Consider the following 24,789-nt stretch of genomic DNA (forward strand, 5'->3'; position numbering starts at 1 on the left):
TCCCTATATGGGACCCTGTTCCCCTATTGGCCCTGGTCAGGAGACTGCATCCTATATATGGGACCCACCTGCTCCCCATGGCCCTGGTTAGAGACTGCATCCTATATGGACCCTGCTCCCCTATGGGCCCCATGGTCAGAAGACTGCATCCTATATGGGGACCCCTGCTCCCAATGGGCCCTGGTCAGGACTGCATCCTATAGTGGGACCCTGATCCCCTATGAGCCCTGGTCAGGAGACTGCATCCTATATGGGACCCTGTTCCCCTATTGGCCCTGGTCAGGAGACTGCATCCTATATGGGGACCCCTGCTCCCCTATGGGCCCTGGTTGAGGAGACTGCATCCAGGGGACCCTGTTCCCCCTATGGGCCCTGGTTAGGAGACTGCATCCTATATGGGGACCCTGCTCCCGAAGGGCCCCCTGGTCAGAAGTAGTGCCCTATACGGAATAGGAAGCCATTTCTGAAATCTTTAGATGGTCTCTCACTGGGTGTCTCTCTGTCTCTTACTGGGTGTCTCTCTCTGTCTCTCTCTCTCCGACTCTCACTGGGTGTCTCTCTCTCTCTCTCTCTCTCTCTGACTCTCACTGGGTGTCTTCTCTCTCTCTCTCTCTCTCTGTCTCTCACTGGGTGTCTCTCTCTCTCTCTCTCTCTGTCTCTCACTGGGTGTCTCTCTCTCTCTCTCTCTCTCTGTGAGTTGGAGTTCTACCTCTCCCTCCTCTCTCCTGTTTAAGGACCCGTCCAGTCAGAACCCTCTCTGGAACCCTGCCCAGAGGGTTGGAGGTAATGAAATGGCGGTGAGATAATGCGGACAAAATATAGGAAATGAAAGAGTTGGTGAAGCAACAGCTGTGCTGGAAATGAGAACAACATGGCTGTCAGGTTCTGATGGTTTGTAGCGGGAGGATGAGGGGGTTAATGACCTGAATGGTCAGTATTGGAAAGACACAGGAAGAAGAGAGATCATGATACTGAAAGACACAGGAAGAAGAGAGACCATGATACAGAAAGAAGAGAGATCATGATACTGAAATCAGCGGAGCGTCTTGTAAGAAAGCATAAAAGAGGTCCAAGGTAGGGAAGCAAGAGTGGTGGTGTGTTGGAGTTTAACTTCATTGGGATAGGGGCCAGCTTTGGGAAGTTTGGATGAAAAGCGTGCCCAGAGTAAATTGCCTGTTACTGAGGCCCAGAAGCTGGGATATGCATATACTTGGTAGATTTGGATAGACAACCCTCCAAAGTTTCCAAAACTGTTCAAATAATGTCTGTGAATATAACGGAACTCATATGCAGGCAGAAACCTGAGAAGAATCCAACGGGAAGTGAGAAATCTGAGGTTTGTGGTTTTTTCGTGATTGCCTATCCAATATCCTGTGTCTGTGGGGTCAGATTGCACTTCCTAAGGCGTCCAGTAGATGGCAACAGTCTTTAGAAGTTGTTTCAGGCTTGTATTGTGAAAGGGATTGAATAAGAGCTGTTTCAACAAGTGGTCAAGCTGAAAGACATTAGTTTAGTCTCGCACGTGGCTGTGTCGCGCGACTCTCATTTTCTTTCCTTTCCAATGACAACTGGAATTGTCCTGTTGGAATATTATTGAAGATGTATGATAAAAACATCTTAAAAGATTGATTATATACATTATTTGACATGTTTCTACGAACTTTAATGGAGCTTTTGACTTTTACGTCTGGACTTTGTTCCTGCGCTTTGTGCATTTGGATTACTGGACTAAAACGCGCAAAACAAAAAGGAGGTATTTGGACATAAAGATTAACCTATCAAACAAAATGTACATTTATTGTATAAGATGGAGACTTGGGAGTGCCATCAGATGAAGATCATCGAAGGTAAGTGATTAATTTTAACGCTATTTCTGACTTTTGTGACTCCACTAATTGGTGGAAAATGGCTGAATGGTTGTCTGTGACTAGGTGCTGACCTAACATAATTGCGTGGTGTGCTTTTGCCGTAAAGCCTTTTTGAAATCGGACACTGTGGCGGCTGGATTAACAAGAAGTTTATCTTTAAAACAGTATAATACTTGTATGTTTGAGGAATTTTAATTATGAGATTTCTGTTGGTTTGAATTTGGCGCCCCTGCAATTTCACTGGCTGTTGTAGAGGTAGAGGACGCTTCAAGTCCCGAACGATTCCAGAGGTTAAAGTGGTGATGGTATTGGATGAGACCACAGAGCCTCACTTACACTGGGTGGCACAGTTGATACTAGGCGTTCCTGAGGTGGGTCTCAGTATCCGGGATCTCCTGTCCAGTACTGTTCACACACCAGCAGTAACCTACCAGAATTGGACATGTGAAAAACCTGTTAAAATATAATATTTACACATTTCACTGTAACACATTGAATTGGAGCATTTATTGTGGCTGTGTGAGTGTTAACCTGTAGAGCCCCAACATTGTTCAGGGGTGTATTGTCCATCTTTGTCACACTTGGAGATGTAGCCTCCAATTGGGCCATTTATTCGAGGCATCTCTAGCAATCTCACAGGGGGTCATGGGTCGATCACTTGAGAAGCATCTGGTACCATGCATTGTAATGTGGACAAAACATAACAATGATGGACACATTCTGGAATCGTGAACTGCATCCTATATGGGACCCTGTTCCCCTATGAGCCCCTGGTCAGGAGACTGCATCCTATATGCGGACCCTGCTCCCCCTATTGGCCCTGGTCAGGAGACTGCATCCTATATGGGACCCTGTTCCCCTATGAGCCCTGGTCAGAAGACTGCATCCTATATGGGACCCTGCTCCTATTGGCCCTGGTCAGGAGACTGCATCCTAAGGGACCCTGTTCCACTATGGGTCCTGGTCAGGAGACTGCATCCTATATGGGACCCTGTTCCCCTATTGGCCCTGGTCAGGAGACTGCATCCTATATGGGACCCTGCTCCCCCTATTGGCCCTGGTCAGGAGACTGCATCCTATATGGGACCCTGCTCCCCTATGAGCCCTGGTCAGGAGACTGCATCCTATATGGGACCCTGTTCCCCTATGGGCCCTGGTTAGGAGACTGCATCCTATATGGGACCCTGTTCCCCTATGAGCCCTGGTCAGGAGACTGCATCCTATATGGGACCCTGCTTCCCCTATGGGCCCTGGTCAGGAGACTGCATCCTATATGGGACCCTGCTCCCCTATTGGCCCTGGTCAGGAGACTGCATCCTATATGGGACCCTGTTCCACATGGGCCCTGGTCAGGAGACTGCATCCTATATGGGACCCTGTTCCCCTATGGGCCCTGGTTAGGAGACTGCATCCTATATGGGACCCTGCTCCCCTATGGGCCCTGGTCAGAAGTAGTGCCCCATATCGGAATAGAAAGCCATTTCAGATGTATATTTCTGAAATCTTCAGATGTTGCTTCACTGGGTCTCTCTTACTCTCTCGCTCTCTTACTCTCTCGCTCTCTCTGTCCTGCCTGTGAGTTGAGTTCTACCTCTCCCTCCTCTCCTTTTTAAGGACCCATCCTGTCAGACCCCTCCCTCTGGAACCCTGCCCAGAGGGTTGGAGGTATGAAATGGCGGCGAGTAGTGCAGACAAAATGCAGGAAATGAAAGAGTTGGTGAAGCAACAGCTGTGCTGGAATGAGAACAACATGGCTGTCAGTTCTGATGGTTTGTAGCGGGTGGATGAAGGTTAATGACCTGAATGGTCAGTATTGGAAAGACACAGGAAGAAGAGAGATCATGGTGAAAGACACAGGAAGAAGAGAGATCATGATACAGAAAGACACATGAAGAAGAGTGATCATGATACTGAAAGACACAGGAAGAAGAGAGATCATGATACAGAAAGACACAGGAAGAAGAGAGATCATGATACAGAAAGAAGAGAGATCATGATACAGAAAGACACAGGAAGAAGAGAGATCATGATACTGAAATCAGCGGAGTGTCTCGTAAAGAAAGCATAAAGAGGTCCAAGGTAGGGAAGCAAGAGAAGTGATGTGTTGGAGTTTATAGTGGTGATGGTGTTGGATGAGACCACAGGACCTCACTTACACTGGCTGGAACAGTTGAGAGCAGTTCCTAGTGAAGTCTCAGTACCCTGGATCTTCTTTCCAGTACTGGTCACACACCAACAATAACCTACCAGAAATAGACCTGTTAAAAACCTGTTACATAGACAATATTTACACATTTTGCTGTAACACATTGAATGGTCACCTTCAACTGAATTGGAGCATTTATTGTGTGTGTGTGTGTGTGTGTGTGTGTGTGTGTGTGTGTGTGTGTGTGTGTGTGTGTGTGTGTGTGTGTGTGTGTGTGTGTGTGTGTGTGTGTGTGTGTGTGTGTGTGTGTGTGTGTGTGTGTGTGTGTGTGTGTGTTAACCTGCAGAGCCCCAACATTGCTCAGGGGTGTATCGTCCAGCATCGTCACACGTGGTGATGTAGGCTCCAATTGTGCCATTTATAGCGGCATCTCTAGCATCCTCACAGCGGGTCATGGGTCGTATCATAGCATCTGGACACAGGTAACACAAATTGTAACGTGGACAAAACATAACAATATGGACATACATTCTGGAATCGTGGACTGCATCCTATATGGGACCCTGTTCCCCTATGAGCCCTGGTCAGGAGACTGCATCCTATATGGGACCCTGTTCCCCTATGGGCCCTGGTCAGGAGACTGCATCCTATATGGGACCCTGTTCCCCTATTGGCCCTGGTTAGGAGACTGCATCCTATATGGGACCCTGATCCCCTATTGGCCCTGGTCAGGAGACTGCATCCTATATGGGACCCTGTTCCCCTATGGGCCCCTGGTTAGGAGACTGCATCCTATATGGGACCCTGTTCCCCTATGGGCCCTGGTCAGGAGACTGCATCCTATATGGGACCCTGTTCCCCTATTGGCCCTGGTTAGGAGACTGCATCCTATATGGGACCCTGTTCCCCTATGGGCCCTGGTTAGGAGACTGCATCCTATATGGGACCCTGCTCCCCTATGAGCCCTGGTCAGGAGACTGCATCCTATATGGGACCCTGTTCCCCTATGGGCCCTGGTCAGGAGACTGCATCCTATATGGGACCCTGCTCCCCTATGGGCCCCTGGTCAGAAGACTGCATCCTATATGGGACCCTGCTCCCCTATGGGCCCTGGTCAGGAGACTGCATCCTATATGGGACCCCTGTTCCCCCTATGGGCCCTGGTTAGGAGACTGCATCCTATATGGGACCCTGATCCCCTACGGGCCATGGTCAGGAGACTGCATCCTATATGGGACCCTGCTCCCCTATGAGCCCTGGTCAGGAGACTGCATCCTATATGGGACCCTGTTCCACTATGGGCCCTGGTCAGGAGACTGCATCCTATATGGGACCCTGCTCCCCTATGAGCCCTGGTCAGGAGACTGCATCCTATATGGGACCCTGTTCCCCATGGGCCCTGGTCAGGAGACTGCATCCTATATGGGACCCTGCTCCCCTATTGGCCCTGGTCAGGAGACTGCATCCTATGTGGGACCCTGCTCCCCTATGAGCCCTGGTCAGGAGACTGCATCCTATATGGGACCCTGATCCCCTACGGGCCCTGGTCAGGAGACTACATCCATATGGGACCCTGCTCCCCTATGAGCCCTGGTCAGGGAGACTGCATCCTATATGGGACCCTGATCCCCTACGGGCCCTGGTCAGGAGACTACATCCTATATGGGACCCTGCTCCCCTATGAGCCCTGGTCAGGAGACTGCATCCTATATGGGACCCTGATCCCCTATGAGCCCTGGTCAGGAGACTGCATCCTATATGGGACCCTGTTCCCCTATGGGCTCTGGTCAGAAGTAGTGCCCTATACGGAATAGGAAGCCATTTCAGATCTATATTTCTGAAATCTTCAGTTGTTGCTTCACTCCTTCAGAGATCTTCAAAGGTCTTCACTCTCTCTTTCTCTCACTGTCCTGAATGTGAGTTCAATGTGAGTTTTTAAGGACCCATCCAGTCAGACCCCTCCCTCTGGAACCCCACCCAGAGGGTTGGAGGTATGAAATGGCGGCGAGTAGTGCAGACAAAATGCAGGAAATGAAGATGGAGTTGGTGAAGCAACAGCTGTCCTGGAATGAGAACAATATGGCTGTCAGTTCCGATGGTATGTAGCGGGAACGGGGGCAGTATTGAGTAGCTCGGATGAATAAGGTGCCCTATGTAAACTGCCTGTTACTCAGGCCCAGAAGCTAGGGTATGCATATCCATGGTAGTATTGGATAGAAAACACACACGTTTCCAAAACTGTTAACCTGTTATGGCTAGGGGTAGAATTTTCACGGCTGGATATAAAACGTACCCGATTTAATCTGGTTACTACTCCTGCCCAGTAACTAGAATATGCATATAATTATTGGCTTTGGATAGAAAACACTCCAAGGTTTCTAAAACTGTTTGAATGGTGTCTGTGAGTATAACAGAACTCAAATGGCAGGTCAAAACCTGAGAGATTCCTTTACAGGAAGTGGCCTGTCTGACCATTTCTGGAACTTCTTTGCCATCTCTATCTTTTACAAAGGATCTCTGCTCTAACGTGACACTTCCTACGTCTTCCATGGGCGCTCAGAGTCCGGGAAAAACCTGAATGTCGTCATCCCAGCCCCAGGCTGAAACACATTATCGCCTTTCTCAATTGGCCGATCAAGGGACTGTGGGCTTAGGCGCGTGCCCTGGCCGCCCCGTCTTTGTGATTTTTCCTCTGTTTGCCGAAAAGGAGATTCCCGGTCGGAATATTATCGCTTTTACGAGATAAATTGCATAAAATTGATTTTAAACAGCGGTTGACATGCTTCGAAGTACGGTAATGGAATATTTAGATTTTTTTTGTCACGAATTGCGCCATGCGGCGACCCTGATCTACCATTTCGGATAGTGTCTGGGACGCATACGAACAAAACGCCGCTATTCGGATATAACGATGGATTATTTTGGACCAAACCAACATTTGTTATTGAAGTAGCAGTCCTGGGAGTGCATTCTGACGAAGACAACAAAAGGTAATCAAACTTTTATAATAGTAAATCTGTTTTTGGTGAAGGCTAAACTTGCCGGGTGTCTAAATAGCTAGCCCGTGATGGCTGGGCTATGTACTTAGAATATTGCAAAATGTGCTTTCACCAAAAGCTATTTTAAAATCGGACATATCGAGTGCATAGAGGAGTTCTGTATCTATAATTCTTAAAATAATTGTTATGCTTTTTGTGAACGCTTATCGTGAGTAATTTAGTAAATTGGTAGCGAATTCCCCGGAAGTTTGCGGGGGGTATGCTAGTTGTGAACGTCACATGCTAATGTAAAAAGCTGTTTTTTGATATAAATATGACCTTGATTGATCAAAACATGCATGTATTGTATAACATAATGTCCTAGGGTTGTCATCTGATGGAAGATCATCAAAGGTTAGTGCTGCATTTAGCTGTCTTCTGGGTTTTTGTGACATTATATGCTAGCTTGAAAAATGGGTGTCTGATTATTTCTGGCTTGGTACTCTGCTGACATAATCTAATGTTTTGCTTTCGCTGTAAAGCCTTTTTGAAATCGGACAGTGTGGTTAGATAAAGGAGAGTCTTGCCTTTAAAATGCTGTGAAATAGTCATATGTTTGAAAAATGGAAGTTTTTGTATTTTTGAGGAATTTGTAATTCGCGCCACGCCCTATCATTGGATATTGGAGCAGGTGTTCCGCTAGCGGAAAGTCTAGATGTAAGAGGTTAAATAAAGGTGAAATAAAATAAATAAATAAATAAAATACACCCGAAGTAGGTGGCCAACAGAGATAGATGGGATGGGCTGAGGGAAGCTGAGGGTTGGTATGTGGAACTGGAGACAAGTGGGAGTAGAGTTGCTGTGTGAGAGATAGAATGATGGTCAATGAAACAAGTAAAACATTTTTTTTTTTTTAAGTCCAGATAAAACATCATAAAAAGTACATTTGAATGACACTAAGTGGCAGTGTTTTTACAACTAATGCCTGTTTGCTGAGGCTGACGCCGTGCAGGTGTTTGTACACATGCATATACACACACTCTCATTCAAATAAACACATATAAGAACACACACATAGATGTAATAGTGCCAGACATGCACACAAACATATACAGTTGGAATTGCTGTTATAATTTTAGTTGTCCTTGATGTCCTTTGTTTTATATTTGCATTGTTTTTTGCTGTTTTCTTCTGTCTTCCTTTTTCTCTTTCATTCTCTTGGTTGTTGGTGCATTGGGGGTTCTTGGGGATGGTGAATGGAATTAATTGTATTTTTATTTTTCATCCTTGGGGGACTGTGGGAGGGGTCTCGAATGGTTGAGGGACAGCTATTGGGGGACTGTGGGGGGATCTTGGAGGGTTCGGGTTCACGTTTTTTGGCCTGGTGGTAGATCGGTCAACATGCCCTTGAACAGGTAATTGACCCTGGATGCTTCTGTGTGTCGCTCTGAATGGGAATCTGTTGGATGACTGGTATGATGTAGTTGTTGAGCGGCTTCACTGCAAGTATATTGTATGTTTCGAATATTCAATAAAAAAAAATCTAATAAAAAAAGAAGATGATGACGACAGATGACAGAATCACAACTAGCTCTTAGAAAACTTTGCAGTATTTTGTTTCTTTGTGTACTATTTTTTACATTATTAGTTCAGGAAATGTTTTGTGTCATTACATACAGCCGGGAAGAACTATTGGATATTAGAGTGGCGGTAACTCAGCAGAACTAGCAACATTACGACCAGGAAAATGACTTCCCTGGAGCAGATCCTTTGTTCACTCTCCCCAGAGCAATTTAATTTATTCCAGAGGCCGACCGAAAACGTCACCGGGCGGAGGAGAGGCACTCGAGGCGGCCTGCTGGTTCGACTTAGGAGGCGGACACACCACCCACCACTTCCGAGTATATTACTCGCCAATGTTCAGTCTTTGGTTAAGAAAGTTGATGAGCTTAGAGCAAGGATTTCTTTACAGCGAGAAATCGGGGCCTGTAACATACTTTGTTTCACGGAAACATGCCTCTCGGGATACTCTGTCGGAGTCAGTAAAGCCAGCAGGATTCTCAGTACATTGCACAGACAGGAATAAATATCTCTCGGGAAGCAGAAGGGGGTGTTTCATGATTAACCTGTTAGGGCTAGGGGGCAGCATTTGCACAGTCTGGATAAAAAAATGTACCCGATTTAATCTGGTTACTAATCCTACCCAGTAACTAGAATATGCATATACTTATTATATATGGATAGAAAACACTCTAAAGTTTCTAAAACTGTTTGAATGGTGTCTGTGAGTATAACAGAACTCATTTGGCAGGCAAAACCCTGAGACATTTTCTGACAGGAAGTGGATACCTGATGTGTTGTATTACCTTTAAACCTATCCCATTGAAAAACACAGGGGCTGAGGAATATTTTGGCACTTCCTATTGCTTCCACTAAATGTCACCAGCCTTTACAAAGTGTTTTGAGTCTTCTGGAGGGAGATCTGACCGAACAAGAGCCATGGAACGATGATGTCCCATTAGACACCTGGCGAGTTCATGTTGGGTACCCTCGTTCCAATACGTTATAAAAGAGTATGCATTCGTCCACCTTGAATATTATTCATGTTCTGGTTAAAAAGGCCCTAATGATTTATGCTATACAACGTTTGACATGTTTGAACGAACGTAAATATATTTTTCCCCTCGTTCATGACGCAGAAGTCCGGCTGGCTTAGATCATGTGCTAACAAGACGGAGATTTTGGACATAAATGATGAGCTTTTTTGAACAAAACTACATTCGTTATGGACCTGTGATACCTGGAAGTGACATCTGATGAAGAGAATCAAAGGTAATGGATTATTTACATAGTATTTTCGATTTTAGATCTCCCCAACATGACGTCTAGTCTGTATCGCAACGCGTATTTTTCTGGGCGCAGTGCTCAGATTATTGCAAAGTGTGATTTCCCAGTAAGGTTATTTTTAAATCTGGCAAGTTGATTGCGTTCAAGAGATGTAAATCTATAATTCTTTAAATGACAATATAATATTTTACCAATGTTTTCTAATTTTAATTATTTAATTTGTGACGCTGACTTGACTGCCGGTTATTGGAGGGGAAACGATTTCCTCAACATCAATGCCATAGTAAAACGCTGTTTTTGGATATAAATATGAACTTGATAGAACTAAAAATGCATGCATTGTCTAACATAATGTCCTAGGAGTGTCATCTGATGGAGATTGTAAAAGGTTAGTGCATCATTTTAGCTGGTTTTATGGTTTTGGTGACCCTGTCTTTGACTTGACAAAACATTACACACAACTCTTGTAAATGTACTGTCCTAACATACTCTAAATTTATGCTTTCGCCGTAAAACCTTTTTGAAATCGTAAAACGTGGTTAGATTAAGGAGATGTTTATCTTTCAAAGGGTGTAAAATAGTTGTATGTTTGAAAAATTTGAATTTTGACATTTATTTGGATTCAAATTTGCCGCTCTTGAAATGCACCTGCTGTTGATGGAGTGCACCACGGGTGGCACGTTAGCGTCCCACCTAGCCCATAGAGGTTAAGTAGGAATGAATTAAGACTATAAACCTATGGAAGAAGTTACAGTATATACATATGAGATGAGGAATGGCAGATCTGTAAATACTTTTGACGTGGCCAGTGATTCCTAGCCGCTTCCTATAGGCAGCAGCCTCTAAAGTGCTAGTGATGGCCTTGCGAGAGTAGCTATTAAGTCTCTCGGTTCTGGCTTTGATGCACCTGTACTGACTGCCTTCTAGATGATAGCGGGGTGAACAGGCAGTGGCTCGGGAGGTTGTCCTTGATCTTTTTGGCCTGCCGGTGACATTGGGTGTTGTAAGTTTCCTGGAGGGGGGATAATTTGTAATTCCTTGGCCAGACCGCACCACCCTCTGACGAGCGTTGGCGGCAATACAGCCTGACAGGATGCTTTCAACTGCATCTGCAATGTGTGGGTTTTAGGTGACAAGCCAAATTTCTTTAGCCACAAGGTTGACGAGGCTCCGTTGTGCATTCACCACACTGTGTGGGTGGTTCATTTGTCTGTCAGTGAGGTGTACGCCAAGGAACTTGAAGCTTTCCACCTTCTCCACTGTGGTCCCATCAATGTAGATAAGGTGGTGCACCCTCTGCTGTTTCCTGAAGTGCACGATCATCTCCTTTTGTTGACATTGAGTGAGAGGTTGTTTCCCAGGCACTACACTCCCAGAGCCGCCCTCCCTGTAGGCTGTCTCATCGTTGGTAATCAAGCCTTTTAGTGTTGTCTGCAAACTTGTGTTGGAGGCGTGCTTGGCCACGCGGTCATGGGTGAAAAGGGAGTACAGGAGGGGATGAGCACTCACCCTTGTGGGACCGCAGTGTTGAGAATCAGCGGAGTGGAGGTGATGTTTCATACCTTCACCACCTGGGGCGGCCTGTAAGTAAGTCCAAGACCCAGTTGCACAGGGTGAGGTTCAGGGCCTCGAGCTTAATGATTATTAAATGCGGTGGTTGGTGCGACTGCTACCATCTATCCACGGTTTCTGGTTAGGGTATTGAATAGTACGAAGCACAGGCACTTCCTGTTTGAGTTTCTGTCTATAGGACAGGAGGAGCAAGATGGAGTCGTGGTCAGATTTGCCGAAAGGAGGGCGGGGAGGGCCTTGTAAGCATCCCGGAAGTTTAAATAGCAATGGTCGACTGTATTAGCAGCGCCAGTAGGACAGTCAATATGTTGATAGAATTTCGGCAGCGTAGTCTCTAGATTTGCTTTGTTAAAGTCCCCACCTACAATAAATGCAGCCTCAGGATATGTGGTTTCCAGTTTGCATAAAGTCCAATCAAGTTCTTTTGAGGGCCGTCGAGGTTTCGGCTTGAGGGGGATGGAAACGGCCGTGGCGATGACGGAGGAGAATTCTCTTGGGAGATAATATGGTTGGCAATTAATTGTGATGTATTCTAGGTCGGGTGAACAAAATGACTTGAGTTCCTGTATGTTCTTAGAATTACACCATGAGTCATTAATCATCAAACACGCCCTTCTGCTTCCCCGAGAGTTGTTTATTCCTGTCTGCGCGATGTACTGAGAATCCTGCTGGCTTTACTGACTCCGACAGAGTATCGCGAGAGAGCCATGTTTCCGTGAAACAAAGTATGTTACAGGCCCCGATGTTTCTCTGGAAAGAAATCCTTGCTCTAAGCTCATCAACTTTGTTAAAATATTTTATTAATTAATTTTTTTACTTTATTGAATAATCGAAACATACAATATACTTGCAGTGAAGCCGCTCAATAACTACATCATCCCAGTCGTCCAACAGATTCCCATTCAGAGCGACACACAGAAGCATCCAGGGTCAATTCTCTGCTCAAGGGCATGTTGAGCCCTCCCCTGTGGCTCAGTTGGTAGAGCATGGTGTGTGCAACGCCAGGGTTGTGGGTTCGATTCCCAGTACAAAAAAAATGCATGAAATGAAATGTATGTATTCACTACTGTAAGTCGCTCTGGATAAGAGTGTCTGCTAAATGACTCAAATGTAAATGTAATGTTGGCCGATCTACCACCAGGCCAAAAACTTGATCCTGAACCCTCCAAGATCCCCCCCCACAGTTCCCCAATAGCTGTCCCTCAACCATTCGAGACCCCTCCCACAGCCCCCCCAGGAAAAAAAATAATAAAAAATAAAAATGCAATTAATTCCATTCCCCACCCCCAAGAACCCCCAATGCACCAACAACCATGAGAATGAACTAAAGAGAGAAAAAAGGAAAAGACAGAAGAAAACAGCAAACAACAACGCAATTTAAAACAAAGGATATCAAGGACAATTAAATCATAACAGCAACGCCAACTGTAAATGTTTGTGTGCATGTCTGGCACTATTACATGTATGTGTTTATTTGAATGAGAGTGTGTGTATATGCATGTTCACAAACACTTGCACGGCATCAGCCTCAGGCAAACCGGCATTTGTTGTAAAAACACTGCCACTTAGTGTCATTCAAATGTACTTTTTAAATGTTTTATTTGGACTTTTATCTTTGACCATCATTCTATCTCCCACACAGCAACTCCACTCCCACTTGTCTCCAATTCCACATACCAACCCTCAGCTTCCCTCAGCCCATCCCATGTATCTCTGCTGGCCACCCACTTCGGGTTTCCACGCAACACATATCTTTCAACTATGCTGTGATGTTTAACGTACAATATCAATCTATGTAATCGAATAGAATCCACAGATTGCGAGTTGAAGATAAATACTTTTACTAAGAGTTTTAGTATATTAGTAATTGACTGCATTTTCAGCCATTCCTGAACCTGAGACCAGAAACAGGCTACCTGAGGGCAATACCAAAACAAATGGTCTATTGATTCTGTATCCTCACAACAAAATCTGCAGAGCTTCGATGATTCTATTACCCAAATATTCAGCATTTTGTTGGTAGCAAGAATTCTATATAATCATTTTAGCGGAAAAGCACGAAGTCTTGAATCTTGCGTTTTTATATATCAACTCAAATCTCGTCCCAACTATTTTGCAATCTGTATGGCGCAGTTGTCAACATCCTGGTCCTCAAATGAAACTGGTATACTTTCCTATTTATGCTATTTTTATTCCTCCGCAAGTTTTGATCCTTTATGTTGGGCAGACAGACCAGTTCCCTACCTCCTCCCGCTGCCACTTGCCTCCTCCATTTTTGGGGTAATGCTGTAATCAATTGGTTGTACTCTTGGATTGAGCAGACCTTTCCTTACAATTCTGATAACTCCATGAAGTCCATAATTCTACCATTCCAATTTACAATATCATTTATGAACAAAATACCCTGTTCAAACATATTTCCCATAAATACAGGTATTTTATCAACCAGCACATTTGACTTCAGCCATAATATGTGTTGTAATATTTGTTTTATCTTTTCAGGGGGGTGACATAGAAATTGTAGCCAGCTCTGCAATGCTTGTTTGAAAAAGAGAGATACTTTGAAAAAAGTATCATTTTCAATTAACCTCTTGGGGCTAGGTGGGACGCTAGCGTGCCACCTGTGGTGCACTCCATCAACAGCAGGTGCATTTCAAGAGCGGCAAATTTGAATCCAAATAAATGTCAAAATTCAAATTTTTCAAAAATACAACTATGTTACACCATTTGAAAGATAAACATCTCCTTAATCTAACCACGTTTTACGATTTCAAAAAGGTTTTACGGCGAAAGCATAAATTTAGAGTATGTTAGGACAGTACATTTACAAGAGTTGTGTGTAATGTTTTGTCAAGTCAAAGACAGGGTCACCAAAACCATAAAACCAGCTAAAATGATACACTAACCTTTTACAATCTCCATCAGATGACACTCCTAGGACATTATGTTAGACAATGCATGCATTTTTAGTTCTATCAAGTTCATATTTATATACAAAAACAGCGTTTTACTATGGCATTGATGTTGAGGAAATCGTTTCCCTCCAATAACCGGCAGTCAAGTCAGCGTCACAAATTAAATAATTAAAATTAGAAAACATTGGTAAAATATTATATTGTCATTTAAAGAATTATAGATTTACATCTTTTGAACGCAATCAACTTGCCAGATTTAAAAATAACCTTACTGGGAAATCACACTTTGCAATAATCTGAGCACTGTGCCCAGAAAAATACGCGTTGCGATACAGACTAGACGTCATGTTGGGGAGATCTAAAATCGAAAATACTATGTAAATAATCCATTACCTTTGATTCTCTTCATCAGATGTCACTTCCAGGTATCACAGGTCCATAACGAATGTAGTTTTGTTCAAAAAAGCTCATCATTTATGTCCAAAAATCTCCGTCTCGTTAGCACATGATGTAAGCCAGCCGGACTTCGTCATGAACGAGGGGAAAAATATATTTCCGTTCGTTCAAACATGTCAAACGTTGTATAGCATAAATCATTAGGGCCTTTTTAACCAGAACATGAATAATATTCAAGGTGGACGAATGCATAGCCTTTATAACGTATTGGAACGAGGGTACCCAACATGAAGTAGCGCCAGGTGTCTAATGGGACATCACCGTTCCATGGCTCTTGTTCGGTCAGATCTCCCTCCAGAAGACTCAAAACACTTTGTAAAGGCTGGTGACATCTAGTGGAAGCAATAGGAAGTGCCAAAATATTCCTAAACCCCTGTGTTTTTCAATGGGATAGGTTTAAAATCAATACAACACATCAGGTATCCACTTCCTGTCAGAAAATGTCTCAGGGTTTTGCCTGCCAAATGAGTTCTGTTATACTCACAGACACCATTCAAACAGTTTTGGAAACTTTAGAGTGTTTTCTATCCATATATAATAAGTATATGCATATTCTAGTTACTGGGTAGGATTAGTAACCAGATTAAATCGGGTACATTTTTTTTATCCAGACGTGCAAATGCTGCCCCCTAGACCCAACAGGTTAATCGAAAATGAGACATGGCAATCTGCACAAAGGCAAAATGGCCATTTTTAACCTCTATGGGCTAGGTGGGACGCTAGCGTGCCACCCGTGGTGCACTCCTTCAACAGCAGGTGCATTTCAAGAGCGGCAAATTTGAATCCAAATAAATGTAAAAATTCAAATTTTTCAAACATACAACTATTTTACACCCTTTGAAAGATAAACATCTCCTTAATCTAACCACGTTTTACGATTTCAAAAAGGTTTTACGGCGAAAGCATAAATTTAGAGTATGTTAGGACAGTACATTTACAAGAGTTGTGTGTAATGTTTTGTCAATTCAAAGACAGGGTAACCAAAACCATAAAACCAGCTAAAATGATGCACTAACCTTTTACAATCTCCATCAGATGACACTCCTAGGACATTATGTTAGACAATGCATGCATTTTTAGTTCTATCAAGTTCATATTTATATCCAAAAACAGCGTTTTACTATGGCATTGATGTTGAGGAAATCGTTTCCCTCCAATAACCGGCAGTCAAGTCAGCGTCACAAATTAAATAATTAAAATTAGAAAACATTGGTAAAATATTATATTGTCATTTAAAGAATTATAGATTTACATCTCTTGAACGCAATCAACTTGCCAGATTTAAAAATAACCTTACTGGGAAATCACACTTTGCAATAATCTGAGCACTGCGCCCAGAAAAATACGCGATGCGATACAGACTAGACGTCATGTTGGGGAGATCTAAAATCGAAAATACTATGTAAATAATCCATTACCTTTGATTCTCTTCATCAGATGTCACTTCCAGGTATCACAGGTCCATAACGAATGTAGTTTTGTTCAAAAAAGCTCATCATTTATGTCCAAAAATCTCCGTCTTGTTAGCACATGATCTAAGCACGCCGGACTTCACTTCATGAACGAGGGAAAAAATATATTTACGTTCGTTCAAACATGTCAAACGTTGTATAGCATAAATCATTAGGGCCTTTTTTAACCTGTTAGGGCTAGGGGGCAGCATTTGCACGTCTGGATAAAAAAAATGTACCCGATTTAATCTGGTTACTAATCCTACCCAGTAACTAGAATATGCATATACTTATTATATATGGATAGAAATCACTATAAAGTTTCTAAAACTGTTTGAATGGTGTCTGTGAGTATAACAGAACTCATTTGGCAGGCAAAACCCTGAGACATTTTCTGACAGGAAGTGGATACCTGATGTGTTGTATTACCTTTAAACCTATCCCATTGAAAAACACAGGGGCTGAGGAATATTTTGGCACTTCCTATTGCTTCCACTAGATGTCACCAGCCTTTACAAAGTGTTTTGAGTCTTCTGGAGGGAGATCTGACCGAACAAGAGCCATGGAACGATGATGTCCCATTAGACACCTGGCGCGCGAGTTCATGTTGGGTACCCTCGTTCCAATACGTTATAAAAGAGTATGCATTCGTCCACCTTGAATATTATTCATGTTCTGGTTAAAAATGGCCCTAATGATTCATGCTATACAACGTTTGACATGTTTGAACGAACGTAAATATATTTTTTCCCCTCGTTCATGACGAGAAGTCCGGCTGGCTTAGATCATGTGCTAACAAGACGGAGATTTTTGGACATAAATGATGAGCTTTTTTGAACAAAACTACATTCGTTATGGACCTGTGATACCTGGAAGTGACATCTGATGAAGAGAATCAAAGGTAATGGATTATTTACATAGTATTTACGATTTTAGATCTCCCCAACATGACGGCTAGTCTGTATCGCAACGCGTATTTTCTGGGCGCAGTGCTCAGATTATTGCAAAGTGTGATTTCCCAGTAAGGTTATTTTTAAATCTGGCAAGTTGATTGCGTTCAAGAGATGTAAATCTATAATTCTTTAAATGACAATATAATATTTTACCAATGTTTTCTAATTTTAATTATTTAATTTGTGGTGCTGACTTGACTGCCGGTTATTGGAGGGAAACGATTTCCTCAACATCAATGCCATAGTAAAACGCTGTTTTTGGATATAAATATGAACTTGATAGAACTAAAAATGCATGCATTGTCTAACATAATGTCCTAGGAGTGTCATCTGATGGAGATTGTAAAAGGTTAGTGCATCATTTTAGCTGGTTTTATGGTTTTGGTGACCCTGTCTTTGAATTGACAAAACATTACACACAACTCTTGTAAATGTACTGTCCTAACATACTCTAAATTTATGCTTTCGCCGTAAAACCTTTTTGAAATCGTAAAACGTGGTTAGATTAAGGAGATGTTTATCCTCTCTGGGCTAGGCGGGACGAATTCGTCCCACCTACGTAACAGCCACTTGCAGCCTGTGGCGCGATTTTCAAACCCTAAAAAATCCTATTACTTCAATTTCTCAAACATATGACTATTTTACAGCTATTTAAAGACAAGACTCTCGTTAATCTAACCACACTGTCCGATTTCAAAAAGGCTTTACAACGAAAGCAAAACATTAGATTATGTCAGCAGAGTACCAAGCCAGAAATAATCAGACACCCATTTTTCAAGCCAGCATATAATGTCACCAAAACCCAGAAGACAGCTAAATGCAGCACTCACCTTTGATGATCTTCATCAGATGACAACCCTAGGACATTATGTTATACAATACATGCATGTTTTGTTCAATCAAGTTCATATTTATATCAAAAACCAGCTTAGCATGTGATGTTCAGAACTAGCATACTTCCGGGGAATTCGCTAACATTTTACTAAATTACTCACGATAAACGTTCACAAAAAGCATAACAATTATTTTAAGAATTATAGATACAGACCTCCTCTATGCACTCGATATGTCCGATTTTAAAATAGCTTTTTGGTGAAAGCACATTTTGCAATATTCTAAGTACATAGCCCAGGCATCACGGGCTCGCTATTTAGACACCCGGCAAGTTTAGCACTCACCATAATCATATTTACTATTATAAAAGTTTGATTACCTTTTGTTGTCTTCGTCAGAATGCACTCCCAGGTCTGCTACTTCAATAACAAATGTTGGTTTGGTCCAAAATAATCCATCGTTATATCCGAATAGCGGCGTTTTGTTCGTGCTTTCCAGACACTATCCGAAATGGTAAAGAAGTGTCGCGCGCATGGCGCAATTCGTGACAATAAAATTCTAAATATTCCATTACCGTACTTCGAAGCATGTCAACCGCTGTTTAAAATCAATTTTTACGCCATTTTTCTCGTAGAAAGCGATAATATTCCGACAGGGAATCTCCTTTTCGGCAAACAGAGGAAAAAATCACAAAGGCGGGGCGGTCGGGTCACGCGCATAAACCCAGAGTCCCTTGATCGGCCACTTGAGAAAGGCGATAATGTGTTTCAGCCTGGGGCTGGAATGACGACATTCTGTTTTTTCCCGGGCTCTGAGCGCCTATGGAAGACGTGGGAAGTGTCACGTTAGAGCAGAGATCCTTAGTAAAAGATAGAGATGGAAAAGAAGTTCAAGAAATGGTCAGACAGGCCACTTCCTGTAAAGGAATCTCTCAGGTTTTGACCTGCCATTTGAGTTCTGTTATACTCACAGACACCATTCAAACAGTTTTAGAAACTTTAGGGTGTTTTCTATCCATATGTAATAAGTATATGCATATTCTAGTTACTGGGTAGGAGTGGTAACCAGATTAAATCGGGTATGTTTTTTATCCAGCCGTGTCAATACTGCCCCCTAGCCCTAACAGGTTAAAACAAATCTAACAATGGAGCTTTTAGTATATAAAAAAACACTTGATATACCTCTACCGGTATGCCATCAAGCCCTGGGATTTTCCCAGACTGAAAGGATTTAATAGTTTCAAAACGTTTTTCTTCTGTAATTTGGTCTTCGCACTGATCTTTCTGTACATTTGTTAATTTTCCAGTTTTTATATTATTTGGAAAGAATTGCTTACCATAATACGGAAAAAAAATGTATGAAATGTACGAAATGCATGCATTCACTACTGTAAGTCGCTCTGGATAAGAGCATCTGCTAAATGTTCAAATTTAAATGTAAATGTACAATCTTCATTCAGTGGGAAAGGATGAGACGGAAAAGTGAACATCTGCCTAAAATAATTAGCTTCCTCTTCTAAAATATCATTGGGAGAATCATAGATGACTCCGTCTTCAGTAACGATTTTATGCAAATCATTTTTGTTAGCGTTCCTGTATGGGAGATTCAGGAATAATTGCTGCATTTTTCTCCATATTCCATACACTTTGCTTTATTTTTGTAATAGATTACATTAGATTGTTCTTGAATAAGTTCCACATGTTCGATTTGTTTTTCTCTAACTTATTTTGTACCTCTGTAGTATATTTTTTTATTGCTATCTACCTGTACTATTAGTTCATGGATTTCCCTTGTTAGTCTTGTCTCTTTAGCCAGAAACTGTTTTTTATGGGTGGTGGTCCCCAACAACAAGATATGGGTGGTCCCCAGTCCACCTGGCCATGCTGATGCTCCAGTTTCAACTGTTCTGCTGCGGCTATCGAGCCCTGACCTGTTCACCGGACGTGCTACCTGTCCCAGACCTGCTGTTTTCAACTCTCTAGAGACAGCAGGAGCGATAGAGATACTCTGAATGATCGACGACAACTGTGATTATTATTATTTGACCCTGCTGGTCATCTATGAACATTTGAACATCTTAGCCATGTTCTGTTATAATCTCCACCTGGCACAGCCAGAAGAGGACTGGCCACCCCTCATAGCCTGGTTCCTCTCTAGGTTTCTTCCTAGGTTCTGGCCTTTCTAGGGAGTTTTTCCTATCCACCGTGCTTCTACACCTGCAATGCTTGCTGTTTGGGGTTTTAGGCTGGGTTTCTGTACAGCACTTTGTGACATCAGCTGACGTAAGATGGGCTTTATCAATCAATTTGATTGATTTGATTGATTGCATGTGACGCACAATCCAGCTACGCTCTGAAGATGCAAGTCTACGTGAGCTGAGTTCTACCGCATGGGCTTTGTCCTACAGCAGGCCGGCAGCCTGGGAAAACGGGACACTATCATTCATCACACCTTATAACTCTTCTGCGGTAAAATCTCATAACCCAACGAGTTATCTGCAGCTACCGCCACAACATATATTTTCAGTGATTTATGTTCCATTTCTGCGGTACAGTTGATAACCATGGCTATGAATGCTAAGAAACCAACCTTACTGAAACACATGTTATTCCTATCACTCTCTATTGGCCTCGGCATACTCACAGGGAGCCTCTCAGGATCCCTTGAAACTGGACCCATCTTCCTCTACTACTCTCTTCACTGCCTATGAAGATTCCTTCAGAGAAAATGACTCAAGTAAAAGTGTAAATCACCCAGTAAATATTACTTGAGTAAAGTTTTAAAAGTTTCAGCAAATATACTGAAGTATCAACATGAAATGTAATTGATAAAATATACTTAAGTTCAAAAGTAAAAGTATAAATCATTTCAAATTCATTATATTAAGCAAACCAGACGGCACCATTTTCTTGTTTTTTATTTGATTACGGATAGCCAGTGTCACACCAACTCTCAGACATAATTTGCAAAGGAAGCATTTGTGTTTAGTGAGTCTGTTAGATCAGAGGCAGTAGGGATGACCAGGGATGTTCTCTTGATAAGTGTGTGAATTAGACCATTTTTTCTGTCCTGCTAATCATTCAAAATCTAACGAGTACTTTTGGGTGTCGGGGAAAATGTATGGAGTAAAAAGTACATTATTTTCTTTAGGAATGTAGTGAAGTGAAAGTTGAAATAAATAGAAGTAGTAAAGTAAAGATACCCCAAAATACTACTTAAGTAGTACTTTAAAGAATTTTTACATAAGTACTTTACACCACCAGCTAATGGCCGACATCGGGATCTCTTGTTGGGTTAATGAGGCAACTAGTCACACCTGTGACAGATCCTTTAAAAGGAGAGGTGGAAGAGGTAGACCATAACTCACAGACAACAGAGAGACAACCAGTGAATCCCTTGGAAGAGTGCAGAAGGTGAGCTTGTGATATTATTTAGTAGACTTGCTGCCTCTCAAATGGCACGTTAATCTTATGTGGCCCTGGTCAAGTGTAGTGCACTATATATGACCCCCCTGAATTTAAGAGCATAGACTAATAGTTACCTTTGTAGTGAATAGAAGTCTCTGTCAAGATCTAGTCTGCTTCCCCTTCCCTGCGTAGTGCACTGTGGGCCCTCGTCAAAGGTGGTTCACTACATAAGGAATGAGGAGCCATTTGGGAAGGATTCATATTCCTGTGTGCCAGGCTCTTCAACCACATACAATAGATTAGATGATACCTGAATTTTAGTGGAAGAATCGTAGCGCGCCGTGTTGCCGATACTCGCTTGTTGGGGTCCTCAGGACTGGGTTTAGCAATTGTTGCATAAGTTTTGTACTTAACACAGGGTTTCCTCAACCTCTCCTCTAGTACCCACAGCCATTCCAGATGATTTAAAATGCTCAACTAATCTCGCTCTTGTTCGCTCTCTCTCTCTCTCAGGAGACTATCACCATGGCGATATTGACCATCATTCTGCTTGTTAGCACAGCTTTTGCTCTGGGAGGTAAGAGTGATGTACCTCACACTTACTCACCAACATTTGAATAAAAACGTTAGTGGGTGTTGATCTGTCCTATTCACACACGTGCGTATTAATGTTTTGTTTCATAACCGGTTGTCCCTTGGGCAGCCATTATCAACCGTGACACTGGAGAGAAGGTTGTCTTGCTCAAGGGCACATAGACAGATATTTTAACTTGACATTCAGGGATTAAAACTAGGAACCTTTGTGTTACTGGCCCAACTCTCTAACCGCTAGGCTACCTGCCACTCCTCTTGTTCCAGAGATGTATATTGGTGTCTAGATGCTGGACTGAGGTATTCTGATATGAATGGTTTGATCATTCAACTGGATGTATGATTGGATTGTCAGGAAGTAACACTGACACAACTTACCCCCACTTTCAGTCTTAGTTTCATCAGCTGTTATACAAAAGACAGAAACTGAATTGACTGCACAGGGCTTTTAAACAAGTAGCGCAATTTCAGTATTTAGCCAGGAAGTACCTAGGTTACATCTGAAATGGAACATATTCCGTATAAAATACTTCTGACCAGGGCCCATATGGGACGCAACCCAAGATTCCGGCATGCATGTGCTGCAATGTTATGTCCACATTACAATCAATCTATGTTACCTGTGTCCAGATGCTACGTTACGACCCATGACCCCCTGTGAGCGTGCTAGATATGCCGCGACACATGGCCCAATTGGAGCCTACATCCCCACGTGTGACGCCGCTGGACGATACACCCCTAAGCAATGTTCGGGCTCTACAGGTTAACACGGACGCACATATACACACACTAAATTCTCCAATTCAGTTGAATGTTACAGTAAATATTGTATGTGCAACATGTCTATTTCTGGTAGGTTACTGTTGGTGTGTGACCACTACTGGACAGAAGATTCAGGGTACGGAGACTCCACCAGGCACTGCTATCAACTGCTAGCAACTGTTCCACCAAGGTGTGTGTATATACATACTCATTCACTAAATGTTATTTCTTTGCAGCTGATTCTGGATGTTAATGTTTTTGTCTAATTGTAGATGAAAGGCGTTGGAATGAAGTCTTTGAAAAGACGGACAGTTGTCTTTACTGTACGACAGGAACTGATTCACGCCCCATATAAATGCATGAAGAAATCCAGAGATTAAACTGTTGATTTACTTACTTTATTGTTGGTGTGATTATCTGAACCAGTCCATTTCTGGGAAATGGAGGAAGGAGTAGGACTGTATTACCGGCAGTTACAAGAAATGAAGGCAGTCAAATTCCACGTGACCATTTAGTAATTAGGCTTCTCCAAGCTCTGATGCTGGTGATGGTCATTAGTTGCCTGGTACTCAGCACTCTATTGTCCCTCTAATCACTCTGACATCAATGCAAATGTAAAACATTTCATGAGCTCATGTTGCGCAACATTTCTATAACCTATGCAATTGTCTGAGAACTGCCTCATGGCTTCTATTAGAAAGAGGATCCCATCAGCTTTCTATAGGTTAGATCTACTATATTTGCAGTACCAGTCAAAAGTTTGAACACACCTACTCATTCCAGGGTTTTCATCTAATATTTTCAACTATGACATAACACATGGAATCACATCTTAAACCAAAATATATTGAGATTCTTCAAAGTAGCCACCCTTTGCCTTGACAGCTTTGTACACTCTTGGCATTCTCTCAACCAGATTCATGGAATGCATTTCAATTAACGGGTGTGACTTAATTTGTGGAATTTCTTTCCTCAATGCGTAAGAGCCGATCAGTTGTGACAAGGTAGGGGTGGTATACAGAAAATAGCCCTATTTGTTATTTTAAGCCCAAGAACAGCTCAATGCAAAGAGAAACAGCCCATTACTTTAAGACAGGAAGGTCAGTCAATGCGGAACATTGCACTTAAAGAAACGTTCAAAGTTCTTAGTCTCAAAAACCAAGAGCTACGATGACTCATGAGGCTCACCACAGGAAAGGAAGACCCAGAGTTACCTCTCTTGCAGAGGATATGTTCAATAGAGATACCAGTCTTAGAATATGTGTTTCACAGAGTTCAAGTAAGACACCTCAACATCAACTGTTCGGAGGAGACTGCGTGAATCAGGCCTTCATGTTCGAATTGCTGCCAAGATACTACTTTCCGGAACAGACTATGGGAGGTGCACAGTACTACATGGAACTCTATTCCACATCATCAAGAAACTCATGCCAGCAGTAAGATTAGATTATAAAAAACGGAGAAAAATACACTGAAGCAACACATGCATACAAACACACGATAAAATACACCCATGTACGCTTGGATTTTGTGTTATAGATATGTGGTAGAGGCCTGAGGGCACACACTTAATATGTTGTGAAATCTGTTATGAATGTATGGTAATGTCTTTAAAATGTATAACTGCCTTGATTTTGCTGAACCCCAGGATGAGTAGCTTCTGCCTTGGCAGCAGCTAATGGGGATCCATAATAAATACTGCGTGGGCTGAGTCGTACTGCATTGGCTGAGTCCTTTTTTATTAAAATATTTTAATTTTTTTTACTTTATTGAATATTCGAAACATACAATATACTTGCAGTGAAGCCGCTCAATAACTACATCATCCCAGTCGTCCAACAGATTCCCATTCAGAGCGACACACAGAAGCATCCAGGGTCAATTCTCTGCTCAAGGGCATGTTGAGCCCTCCGTGTGGCTCAGTTGGTAGAGCTTGGTGTGATTCCCAGTACAAAAAAAAATGCATGAAATGTATGTATTCACTACTGTAAGTCGCTCTGGATAAGAGT

The 24,789-nt window shown here is 42.6% G+C and overlaps 1 protein-coding gene across 1 annotated transcript in view; it reads left to right on the forward strand.

Moving 5' to 3' along the window:
• The first annotated feature begins 21,302 nt into the window (after nt 1–21,302).
• Nucleotides 21,303–24,789, forward strand: part of LOC106599895 (saxiphilin-like) — a 67,322-nt gene continuing 63,835 nt past the window's right edge. Inside the window, exons 1-4 of the mRNA XM_045712736.1 lie at nt 21,303–21,433; nt 21,941–22,004; nt 22,649–22,780; nt 22,875–22,949. Coding sequence (XP_045568692.1) covers nt 21,953–22,004; nt 22,649–22,780; nt 22,875–22,949 — 259 coding nt within the window. The 5' untranslated portion in view covers nt 21,303–21,433; nt 21,941–21,952. The remainder of the gene's footprint in view (nt 21,434–21,940; nt 22,005–22,648; nt 22,781–22,874; nt 22,950–24,789) is intronic.

Source organism: Salmo salar, unplaced genomic scaffold, assembly GCF_905237065.1.
Source record: "Salmo salar unplaced genomic scaffold, Ssal_v3.1, whole genome shotgun sequence".
Lineage (NCBI taxonomy): Eukaryota > Metazoa > Chordata > Actinopteri > Salmoniformes > Salmonidae > Salmo > Salmo salar.